We start from the raw sequence: 12,465 nt of genomic DNA, 5'->3' as shown, positions 1-12,465 counted from the left end.
CGCCACTGCACTCCAGCCTGGGCGACAGAGTGAGACTCCGTCTCAAAAAAAAAAAAAAAGTTGCGGGGTCAATACCATTAGTTCGTTGTGGGGTGGCAAATAGTTTCCTCTCTCCCACCATTGACTGTGCAGGCTTCCTGGAGTACTATGTTGAGAGTGATGGTAAGGTAGATGGGAAAGAATGCTGTGATCATTTAGCAAGGTCTCACGTGGGCAAGGGAGGGATGGGACAGCAGGGTCTCCCCAGAATGTGCAGCCTATGAGGACAGGGCTTTTATGGTCACTCCTTCAGAACCTGGCCCCCAGAGCCTGACACACAGTAGGTGCTTTGATAGTATCTAGAGTATGGATTAGCTAGGCACAGTGGCACACATCTGTAATCCCAGCTCTTTGGGAGACTGAGACAGGAGCATTACTTGATCCTAGGAGTTTGAGACCAGCCTGGGCAACACAGCAAGACCCCATGTCTACAAAAAAATTTAAAATATTAGCTGGGCATAGTACAAAACTGTAGTCCCAACTACTCGAGAGGCTGAGGCAGGAGGATCACTTGAGCCCAGGAGTTGGAGGCTGCAGTGAGCTTTGATCACACCACTACACCCCATCCCGGGAAACAGAGCCAGACCCCCATCTCTTAAAAAAAAAAAAAAAGTTGGGGGTGTCAGGTGTGGTGGCTCATGCCTGTAATCCCAGCAGTTTGGGAGGCCGAGGCAGATGGATCACCTGAGGTCAGGAGTTCGAGACCAGCCTGGTCAACATGGTGAAACCCCGTCTCTACTAAAAATATAAAAATTAACCAGGCGTGGTGGCACGTAACTGTAATCCCAGCTACTTGGGAGGCTGAGGCAGGAGAATCACTTGAACCCAGGAGGCGGAGGTGGTGAGCCAAGATCATGCCATTGCACTCCAGTCTGGGCAACAAGAGCAAAACTCTGTCCCCCCCAAAAAAAAATATATATATATATACACACACACTAAAATATAGATTTGCCAAACTTGGGTTGGCCTGTAGATAGCTCTTAATAATTCTGTTACTTGAGAGGTTTGAATATCTGAACTTACCTATCATGATTGATTGATTGATTGATGGATTTTTATTTTTATTTTTTTGAGATGGTATCTCGCTCTGTTGCCTAGCCTGAAGTGGAGTGGCGCGATCTTGGCTCACCGCAGGCTCTGCCTCCCGAGTAGCTGGGACTACAGGCGCCCGCCACCACGCCCGGCTTATTTTTTGTATTTTTAGTAGAGACCAAGTTTCATCGTGTTAGCCAGGATGGTCTTGATCTCCTAACCTCGTAGTCCGCCCGCCTGGGCCTCCCGAAGTGCTGGGATTACAGGCGTGAGCCAGCACACCTGGCCTTATTTATTTATTTATTCATTTATTTTTTGAGATGGAGTTTCACTCTTGTTGCCCAGGCTGGAATGCAATGGTGCGATCTCAGCTCACTGCAACCTCCGCCTCCTGGGTTCACGCAATTCTCCTTCCTCAGCCTCCTGAGTAGCTGGGATTACAGGCAAGGGCCACCACGCTTGGCTAATTTTGTATTTTTAGTAGAGACGGGGTTTCTCCATATTGGTCAGGCTGGTCTCAAACTCCCAACCTCAGGTGATCCGCCCGCCTAGGCCTCCCAAAGTGCTAGGATTACAGGCATGAGTCACTGTGCCCAGCCCATGTTTTATTTGTTTTTAATGAGTCAACCTCTTTGCATTCTGAGATTCCTTGTGGCAGCTGCCACAAGGAAAATGTATGTTTCTAGATACATATATTTTCATTTGCTTTTTCCTTTTCTCTCTGCCCTTTAAACAGAGTGTTTTCTGCCTACATTAAAGAAGTGGATGAAAAGCCAGCCAGCACGCCCTGGGGCAGCAAGATGCCTTTTGGGCAGCTGATGTCAGAGTTTGGTGGCAGTGGCACTGGTGGCTGGGTCCACGGGGTCAGCTTCTCTGCCAGTGGGAGCCGCCTGGCCTGGGTCAGCCACGACAGCACCGTGTCTGTTGCTGATGCCTCAAAAAGTGTGCAGTGAGTATTTGCCTTTCATTTGGAAGGTGGGGAACAAGGGGTGGGATCTCTCACCAGCTGAACCAGGACTGCCCTTCCTGGGGTGTTAGCACAGGGCACAAACATAAAAACCTCAATCATTCCGGGCGCGAAGGCTCACGCCTGTAATCCCAGAACTGTGGGAGGCCAAGGTGGGTGGATCACAAGGTCAGGAGTTCAAGACCAGCCTGACCAAGATGGTAAAACCTTGTCTCTACTAAAAATAAAAAATTAGCCGGGCATGGTGGCGGGCGCCTGTAATCCCAGCTTCTCGGAAGGCTGAGGCAGAGAATTGCTTGAACCTGGGAGGCGGAGGTTGCAGTTAGCCGAGATCACGCCACTGCACTCCAGCCTGGGTGACAGAGCAAGACTTAATCAAAACAAAACAAAACGAAAGAACTCAATCAAAACTGCAGGCCAGCTGGACTTGGTGGCTCATGCCTATAATCCCAGCACTTTGGGAGGCTGTGGGCAGATCACCTGAGGTCAAGAATTCAAGAACAGCCTGGCCAACATGGTGAAACCCTGTCTCTACTAAAAATACAAAAATTAGCTTTGCCGGGCACCATGGCTCACACCTGTAGTCCCAGCACTTTGGTAGGCCATGGGTGGACCACTTGAGGTCAGGAGTTCAAGACCAGCCTGGCCAACATGGTGAAACCCTGTCTCTACTAAAAATACAAAAATTAGCCGCAGTGGCTCACACCTGTAATCTCAGCACTTTGGGAGGCTGAGGCAGGTGGATCACTTGAGGTCGGGAGTTTGAGACCAACCTGACCAACATGGAGAAACCCCATCTCTACTAAAAATACAGAAAATTAGCCAGACGTGGTGGCACATGCCTGTAATCCCAGCTACTCAGGAGGCTGAGGCTGGAGAATTGCTTGAATCTAGCAGTTGAAGGTTGCAGTGAGCCGAGATCGCGCCACTGCACTCCAGCCTGGGCAACAAGAGCAAGACTCTGTCTCAAAAAAAAAAAAAAAAAAAAAGATTGTCCCCTCCATTATAAAATGTAGTCTTTCAGAAAATTTCTCTACATAAACAAGCACTTATATATCTTTTTATTTTTAACAGAAATGAGATTATGTTATACATTTTTGTATACATTTGGTAATTTGCCTTTTGATACTTGATAATACTTTGGTATTTTGATGCCAGTGTTACTTAATTTTTATATGGTTTATTGTGACACAGTAAGTTCTTAGCATACGCTTATTACAAGTCCCTATCTACCCTCATATTGACTTCTTTCCCTTTTCCAGTCCTGCAAGTCAGATTACATGCTCCACCTTTGTGCTCCTCCAACATAAATATCTCATGTAGTAAAAGTCAGGTATACCACAGTAAGGGCTTAAGATGACACATTCATTCTTCAATGCCAACTTTATGAAGGGCGTCCTGAGACATGTACAGTTAGCTTTTATTTTGTCATCATTTAGAGAGACACTCTCTGTCACGCAGGCTAGAACGCGGTTCCGCAATCATAGCTCATTACAACCTTGAACTCCCGAGCTCAAGTGCTCCTCCCAACTCAGCCTCTCAAGCAGATGGGGCCACAAATGTGCACCACCACGCTAGGCTAATTTTTTTTTTTTTTTTTAATTTTTCGTAGAGACTGGGTCTCACTATGTTATCCAGGCTGATCTCAAACTCCTGTCTCCAGCAATCCTTCCGCCTCAGCCCCTCAAAGTGCTGAGATAACAGGTGTGAGCCACCATGCCCAGCCACAGTCAGCTTTTGAATGCATCATTTCTTGCATGAAGTGAGGTGCTCCTAACTCATCAGCCAGTGTGTTTGCCTGCCATATCTGTGTAATCTCTTTGCCACACTCAAGAGCGAATAACTACATGCATACACATGTCCCTGCATGCACACATACACACACACGGCCCATTCGAGTGCGAGCTCCTGGCTAAGACCGTTTGGTTCGTCTTGGTGGCTCTAGTTGCTGACACGGTGCCTGGCCGTCAGCACAGATGTGTGTGACCACAGCCGTCTCGGAGCTCCGGGGAGCACAGGCAAGGAGAGGGTCCTAGCACAGGTGTTTGCTGCCAAGTCATAGTAACAGAAAGAGCTCTAGGAGCTAAGAGCAGGGAGAAGCTGCTTTAGGCTGAAGTGGCCTCTGGGAAAGTGGACCGTGGGATCATGGGGGTGATCCCTTTAGAGCTGTGCTGGGGGTTGAAGGGTGTGGGCGCAAAGACAGGGCTTTGGGAACCAGTTTGTCGTGAGCGGGTGGGGTCTCAGAAGCAGGCGGGAGGAGCCCAGGCTGGAGCCGGAGCCAGAGCCCAGGGCCGCCCCTGGCTCAAGAGGCCTGCAAGTTGAGGTCAGAGGCTCCTTTTCAACATAAGTGCCCGTTGATACTGCAGAAGCCCCTGTGAGAATGGGTCCTTTGTTGTCATCTGTGTCTGTAAAGAAGCTAATAGTCTGTTACATCTTGGGATAACAAATGTTCTTGTGTTTAGGGTCTCAACTCTGAAGACGGAGTTCCTGCCGCTCCTGAGTGTGTCATTTGTCTCAGAGAACAGCGTCGTGGCTGCTGTGAGTATTTTTCTTCATTCTCCCTCGGGGCGCACTGTATGTGATGCTCAGACAGGGAACAATGTGTGCTCTGTCACCCTAGCACAAAGCAGAACAGTTTTTTTTTTTGAGACAGAGTTTCGCTCTTGTTGTCCAGGCTGGAATGCAGTGGGTGATCTTGACTCATTGCAACCTCTGCCTCCCGGGTTCAAGTGATTCTCCTACCTCAGCCTCCCGAGTAGCTGGGATTACAGGCATGTGCCACCATACCCGGCTAAATTTGTATTTTTAATAGAGATGGGGTTTCTCCATGTTGGACAGGCCAGTCTCAAACTCCCGTCCTCAGGTGATCGGCCCACCTCGGCCTCCCAAAGTGCGGGCGTGAGCCACCGTTCCTGGCCTTAGAGCTCACTTCTTTTTTTTTTTTTTTGAGACGGAGTCTTGCTCTGTCGCCCAGGCTGGAGTGCAGTGGCCGGATCTCAGCTCACTGCAAGCTCCGCCTCCTGGGTTTACGCCATTCTCCTGCCTCAACCTCCCAAGTATCTGGGACTACAGGCGCCCGCCACCACGCCCAGCTAGTTTTTTGTATTTTTTTTTTTTAGTAGAGATGGGGTTTCACCGCGTTAGCCAGGATGGTCTCGATCTCCTGACCTTGGGATCCGCCCGTCTCGGCCTCCCAAAGTGCTGGGATTACAGGCTTGAGCCACCGCACCCGGCGAGCTCACTTCTAAGAGTAAGAGCAGGTGGGGCGCGATGGCTCACGCCTGTAATCCCAATACTTTGGGAGGCCACGGCAGGTGGATCACCTGAAGTTGGGAGATTGAGACCAGCCTGGCCAACATGGTGAAACCCCGTCTCTACTAAAAACACAACAGTTATCCAGGGCATGGTGGCGCGCACCTGTTATCCCAGGTACTTGGGAGGCTGAGGCAGGAGAATCACTCGAACCCGGGAACCAGAGGTTGCAGTGAGCTGAGATCGTGCCACTGCACTCCAGCCTGGGCAACAGAGCAAGACTCAATCTCAAAAAAAAAAAAAAAGAGTAAGAGAGGCCTATCATGGTGAACACTCTGCCACTCTGCCAAGGAGCTGGGCGGTGGGCAGTGTGTCCTCCAGGGACTGACTGAGTCTCATTTCAGGGCCATGACTGCTGCCCAATGCTCTTCAACTACGATGACCGCGGCTGCCTGACCTTCGTCTCCAAGTTAGACATTCCAAAACAGAGCATCCAGCGCAACATGTCTGCCATGGAACGCTTCCGCAACATGGACAAGAGAGCCACGACTGAGGACCGCAACACGGCCTTGGAGACGCTGCACCAGAATAGCATCACGTAGGTGCCGTCTGTAGAAAGGTGGTCAGGTGACAAGGTGCCCTCCTGCCCCTTGCCGTTTCCTTACTGGGTTCCTACAAAAGCTCTATGCCCCGCAGTCCCAGGCATTCCTTCAGGGACAAGTGCAGCAAGAAGTCCGTATCTTCCCGACTGGGGGCTCTCATTTCCAGCTCGTGATAGGGAGAGAGTCGCCACCACCTGGTCATTCTGTCCTTCAAGGTGCAGATTACAAGGCAGCAGCCAGCAGCAGCAGTGCAGACCCTGTTGCAGTCCGAGGTGGTGGGGCTTCAGGGCAGCCGCTTCCTAGTTCCTAGGGCACCCTTTCTCAGCTACTCAAGAACAAAAGGAGACTTTCTTGAATGCTGCGTTGCCATGGTAGTGCACACATAACAGAAAGCGAAGTTACAGCCTGTTTGAAAAGGTAACTGTAACTGTCATTTCAAGTAATGGATACAAATAGAAGATTCTTTAATTAAAGAAACAATTTCTTAGCATCATGATGACAAAGCTGAGGAGTGTTTCAACTGGGTTTTCATAGGGTATATGTAATTATGTAAGACAACAGAATTGTGTTTTGTCCAGAAAGTTTGATTTTTATTTATTTATTTATTTATTTATTTATTTATTTATTTTTTGAGACAGAGTCTCACTTTGTTGCCCATACTGGAGTGCAATGGCACAATCTCAGCTCACTGCAACCTCCGCCTCCCGGGTTCAAGCAATTCTCCTGCCTCAACCTCCCGAGTAGCTGGGATTACAGGTGTGTGCCACCACACCTGGCTAATTTTTTGTATTTTTACTAGAGATGAGGTTTCACCCTGTTGGCCAGCCTGGTCTCGATCTCCTGACCTCAGGTGATCTGCGCACCTTGACCTCCCAAACTGCTGGGATTACAGGCATGAGCCGCCACGCCCGGCCTGAAAGTGTGATTTTTAAGGTCTAGAGGAGAGGCTGGGCATGATGGCTCACACCTTTAATCCCAGCACTTTGGGAGGCTGAGGCAGGCAGATCACTTGAGGTCAGGAGTTTGAGACCAGCCTGGCCAGCATGACAAAACCCATCTCTACTAAAAATACAAAAATTAGCTGCTCGTGGTGGTGCACACCTGTAATTCCAGCTACTCGGGAGGCTGAGGCAGGAGAATCGCTTGAACTGGGGAGGTGGAGGTTGCAGTGAGCCAAGATTGAGCCACTGCCCTCCAGCCTGGGATACAGAGTGATACTCCGTCTCAAGAAAAAAAAAAAAAAAAAATAGAAAAGCATCTGGAGGAGAAATAATATGCTCGATATTCTAAATTACTGTAGTCAGAGTTGGGTCCCATGGGATTTTCCCTCATCGAGAAGCCTTTTCTATTGAGAAGCTTTTGTTGTGGTATTGATGGTGGGAGGAGTAATGGAAACCTTTAGACTTCCTGTTTGAGAGAACTACAGTGAAGTGCAGGTTGTGCTTCATCTTCAGCACGTAAAATAGGCTGCAAATGCTCTATGGAAAAATGAGAACCAGAGGCCTGGCACCATGGCTCACGTCTATAATCCTAGCATTTGGGAAGCCAAGGCAGGAGGATTGCTTGAGGCCAGCAGTTCAGTACCATCCTGGGCAACACAGGAAGACCCCATCTCTCTTTTTTTTTTTTTGAGACAGAGTCTTGCTCTGTGGCCCAGGCTGGAGTGCAGTGGCTCAATCTCGGCTCACTGCAAGCTCTGCCTCCCGGGTCCACGCCATTCTCCTGCCTCAGCCTCCCGAGTAGCTGGGCGTACAGGCACACGCCGACACACCCGGCCAATTTTTTGTGTTTTCAGTAGAGACTGGGTTTCACTGTGTTAGCCAGGATGGTCTTGATCTCCTGACCTCGTGATCCGCGCACCTCGGCCTCCCAAAGTGCTGGGATTACAGGCGTGAGCCACTGTGCCCGGCCATAAGACCCCATCTCTACAAACAATTTTTTAAAAGTTAGCTGGCTGTGTTGGCGCACACCTGTAGTCCCAGCTACTTGAGAGGAGTGAGCCGTGATTGTGCCACTGTACTTCAGCCTGCGCTACATTGCGAGATCCTATCTCAAAAAAAAAAAAAACCTGAAGGCATAGCAAAACTTACCTTTTCTCCACATTTTTCAGGTTTCTCCTTCCACAGCAAAACTCACCTTTTCTCCATTCTTTAGGTTTCTCTGTCTTGAATGACTCTGAGTTATTTCTTATGAATTTCTCTTAAGCTTCTATGTAGACCAAGTGTTCAGGAAAGAAACAGCTCTCATTGCCTCTCTGACACTTCTAGGTGAAAAGTGAAAAGACAAACCCTTGCCCATTAGTCTACTTTTATTTGCAGAAATTAGGTGCTCTTCGCACTAGAGCTGTGTCAGCTAACTTTTTCTGTAAGGGACCAGATAGTAAATATTTTAGACTCTCAGAGGCCGTAGGTCTCCGTTGCAACCACTGAACTCCGTGGTTGTGGCAGGAAAGCAGGCACAGATGCTGTAAACAAATGAGGTGGTGTGTTCCAGTTAAACTTTATGGACACTCAGATTTGAATTTCACATAATTTTCATTTCATGAGATAATAGTCCTCTTTTAATTTTTTTCCAGCTATTTAAAAATGTAAAAGCTGGGTCGGGCGCAGATGCTAACGCGTATAATCCCAGCACTTTGGGAGGCTGAGGTGGGTGGATCACTCGAGGTCAGGAGGTCAAGACCAGCCTGACCAACATGGTGAAACCCCATCTCTACTAAAAATACAAAAATTTGCTGGTGTGGTGACGGGGGCCTGTAATCCCAGCTACTCGGGAGGCTGAGGCAGGAGAATCGCTTGAACCTGGGAGATAGAGGTTGCAGTGAGCCGAGACCGCACCACTGCACTCCAGCCTGGGTGACAGAGTGAGACTCCATCTCAATAAATAAATAAAAATGTAAAACCTTTTTTTTTTTAAGCTCACAGGCTGTACAGGAATAGGCGGTGTGTGCCATAGTTTGCCATCCCCTTCCCAGCGTCGGGGAAGAGGAGGGTAAGTTCTAGACATTTCAGAGGACAAAGAAAAATATGGTCTGAGCAATGGAAGATTGTCTTGAAAGCTTTCCAGATAATCAGGCTAAGACAAGTTGTTTCATTTATCTGTTCCCCTGCTTGGCTTGGTTGGAATCTGGGGGTATGTCTGCTGCTAACATTTATAATGATTCATGTCAGACTCATGGAGGGCTGTTGGCTTATCTGCACTGGCTGTCTTGGAGGCTGATTTGAGAGGTTTTGTTTGGAGTCAGTTGGATTTCAGTCATGCTTCATCATGCCTCCGGTTTATTTAAAAATAAACAAAAACATTGTTTTCGCCATGACTGTGGTGCTGCCCACAACCTGCTCCCAGCGTTTGAGTGCTGTGTGGGCTGGGTCATTCCTGCTTCCCCAGGTCACTCTAACTAAGGCAGGCTCTTAACTTCTCCCCTTTCCAGTTTTGTCTTTCCTGGACATCTGGTAATAAGATGTTTTGGGGTATTTTCTGAGCCAGACTGTTGCAGCCTAATGTTCATGGACAAGTTCATAATCAGAAGTTAAAAGATAATTCATTTCCTGGCGCAGTGTGGTGGCTCACGCCTGTAATCGCAGCATTTTGGGAGGCTGAGGCAGGAGGATCACTTGAGCCCAGGAGTTCAAGACCAGCCTGGGCAACATAGTGAGACCCCCATCCCATCTCTATTTAAAAAATAAAGAAGATAATTCATTTCATTAAGCTGCCCTTACACGATTAGTCAGGAATGTTGTGTTCACTTCCACTACATACCTTACGGTCTCTTTTGCTTTGCTTTTTTTCAGTCAAGTCTCTATTTATGAAGTGGACAAGCAAGACTGTCGCAAATTTTGCACTACTGGCATCGATGGAGCCATGACAATTTGGGATTTCAAGGTATTTTCTACCTAACAGAACAAATTTTGTTTGTGTTAAAACTTTTTTTTTTTTTTTGAGAGATAGGCTCCTTCTCTGTCACCCAGGCTGGAGTACAGTGGTGCAATCATGGCTCACTGCAGCCACCAACTCCTTGCCTCCAGCAGTCCTCCCACCTCAGCCTCCCAAGCAGCTGGGACAACAGGCACGCACCACCACACCCCGCTAATATTTTACAAAACTCTTGCAAGAAGAATGTTTCTCAATTGTTGAAACAAAACGTTAAATCTAGTATCCAGTTTAATGTCCTAATATAAGACATTCAACTGGAAATCTCTTATTTTTTTTTTCTTTCTTTTTGAGACAGAGTCGTGTTCTATTGCCCAGGCTTCAGTGCAGTGGTGCAATATTGGCTCACTGCAACCTCCGCCTCCCGGGTTGGAGCGATTCTCCTGCCTCAGTCTCCCAAGTAATTGGGATTACAGGAGCACACTACAACACCCGGCTGTTTTTTGTATTTTTAGTACAGATGGGGTTTCACCATGTTGGCCAGGCTGGTCTTGAACTCCTGGCCTCACGTGATCTGCCCACCTTGGCCTCCCAAAGTGGTGGGATTACAGGCATGAGCCACCATGCCCGGCTGGAGATCTCTTTAAAACCTAAGTCATCCACTGAAGAACGGCACATTATCAGTGAACTGACATTTTTACTTCTAGATGTCCATTTGTTCATTGAGGAAAAATGGAGTGCTATTTTGGAAACAGGCCCTATTGGACACCAGCCCAGGTTTAACTATATAGATACATATTTATGGCTGACATTCATTAATTTAATAAACATTTACTAAGTGTCTTCTGGGTGCCATGCATGGTGCTGAGCACTGAGAATATCCAGTCCAAAGAAGCCTGTCTGGTAGAAGAGAGAAGTGGATACAGGGGCTGGTAGGGGATTCGGCAGAGCTCGGAAGAGAAGCCAGTGCCTCTGTTTTCACACAGAGGAATCGGGCGATGCGCCGACTGCCCGCGCTACAGGGAAAGGTTGCACCTGAGCGGCATCCTGAGCTGCGATGGGTTTTGGAGGGGAGGGGACTAGGAGTTGAGAAAGCACAGGCGAGCATCATAAGTTGCAAGCGCAGCACACCCAGGCCAACTCTGGGCTTCGGAGAGCGCACACTGCCTTTGAGGCACTGCCCATGTTGTGGTCCTCCAGAAGCACAGATTAAACTAGAAAAAAGAGCTGTGGGCAGCCAGGCGTAGTGGCTCACGCCTGTCATCCCAGCACCTTGGGAGGCCAAGGTGGGAGAATCGCTTGAGGCCAGGAGTTGGAGACCAGTTTGGGCAACATAGCAAGACCCCATCTCTATAAAAAAGCCCGGTGCAGCCAGGCATGCTGGCCCACTACCGTAATTCCAGCACTTTGGGAACCTGAGGCTTGTTTCTCCTCCCTGCTTCCCCGTCTTGAGCACAGGAGTTCAAGACCAGCCTGGGCAACATAGTGAGAACCTGTCTCTATTTTTAAATATACATGTATATATATATATTTAAAAACCAGGTGCAGTGACGCATGCCGTTAGTCCCAGCTACTTGAGAAGCTCAGGCAGGAGGATCTCTTAAGCCCAGGGATTGGAGGCTGCAATGAGCTGTGGTCACACCACTGCACTCCAGCCTGGGGCAACAGAGCAAGACCCTATCTCAAAAAAAAAAAACAAAAAAAACAAAAAACCACACACACAGGAGTGAGGAGTGTGCCCACAGCCTGTGGGTGGAGCAGTGGGGAAAAGGGACACCTGGCCTGTGGGAGCCAGCAGGGGGAGCCCGGGCCTGGAGTGTCTCTGCAGGGTGAGTCCTGGGAGAACCTGTCTCAGGTGGGGCAGGGCCAGGTTCAGGGTGGGGACAGGCAGCACCTCCACCGAGGAGGAGGGAGTGGTGTGATACCTACCTCGGGGAAAACCTCAGGGTGGACACTCCTCAGTGACATGAGTGCTCTTCCCACCTTTTCCAAGACCCTCGAGTCTTCCATCCAGGGCCTCCGGATAATGTGAAGCTGAGTGAGCCCCCGCCATCCAGCATGACAAACTGTGGCCGAGCGCAGCTGTGCCGTGGCGCGATGGCGAGGAAGCCAGCCCCAAGGAAACACTGAAAACATATCACGCCAACGCCGTGTGGTTTTGTTTGAATATAAAATTGGTGAAAGTGTTGGTTTTTTAAAAGCAGTAATTTTTTTGTTTTTGTTTTTTTGCGATTTCATTCCATTCTTGACCAAAGCTTCTCTTGAAGTAGTTTATTATGGGAAACTGTCACACTAACTTAAAAGACAGGGTGAGGGAGATATGTAAATTGTCCACTAGAAAATTAAATAAAGGAACTGAATGTGGTTTTGGTTTTGTTTCCTTGTAGTATTTCAATTTTTAGTAGGAAAATATGAGTGAATTCTTCATTCAATTAGGTTTGTTTTAGGCAAAATCGTAGATCCTTGGTTTCTTAAATTGCACCATTCTATACAACCTTGAACCAAAAAGCACCATTTAGTGGGGGGTGAGAGAACCATTTCCGAACGTTGCAATACTTCTGCAAAGCAGGTGGTGTTGGTCTGTTTTGTGTTGCAATAAAGGAATACCTGAGACTGGGTAATTTGTTTAAGACAAAGATTTATTTGGCATATGGTTCTGCCGGCTGGACAAGAAGCACGGTGCCTGCGTCTGCTTTTGGGGAA

General features: G+C 48.4%; 1 protein-coding gene across 1 annotated transcript in view; it reads left to right on the top strand.

Moving 5' to 3' along the window:
- The window catches only part of ARPC1A (actin related protein 2/3 complex subunit 1A), a 39,273-nt gene extending 27,146 nt beyond the window's left edge, over positions 1-12,127 (top strand). The window contains exons 6-10 of the mRNA XM_008018671.3: positions 1,808-2,020; positions 4,501-4,576; positions 5,695-5,888; positions 9,684-9,774; positions 11,756-12,127. Coding sequence (XP_008016862.1) covers positions 1,808-2,020; positions 4,501-4,576; positions 5,695-5,888; positions 9,684-9,774; positions 11,756-11,794 — 613 coding nt within the window. The 3' untranslated portion in view covers positions 11,795-12,127. The remainder of the gene's footprint in view (positions 1-1,807; positions 2,021-4,500; positions 4,577-5,694; positions 5,889-9,683; positions 9,775-11,755) is intronic.
- Positions 12,128-12,465: the final 338 nt, after the last annotated feature.

Source organism: Chlorocebus sabaeus, chromosome 28 (genome assembly GCF_047675955.1).
Source record: "Chlorocebus sabaeus isolate Y175 chromosome 28, mChlSab1.0.hap1, whole genome shotgun sequence".
NCBI classification, from domain to species: domain Eukaryota; kingdom Metazoa; phylum Chordata; class Mammalia; order Primates; family Cercopithecidae; genus Chlorocebus; species Chlorocebus sabaeus.
Note: the sequence above shows the minus strand (reverse complement) of the source record. Positions and strands in the feature narration are given on the sequence as shown.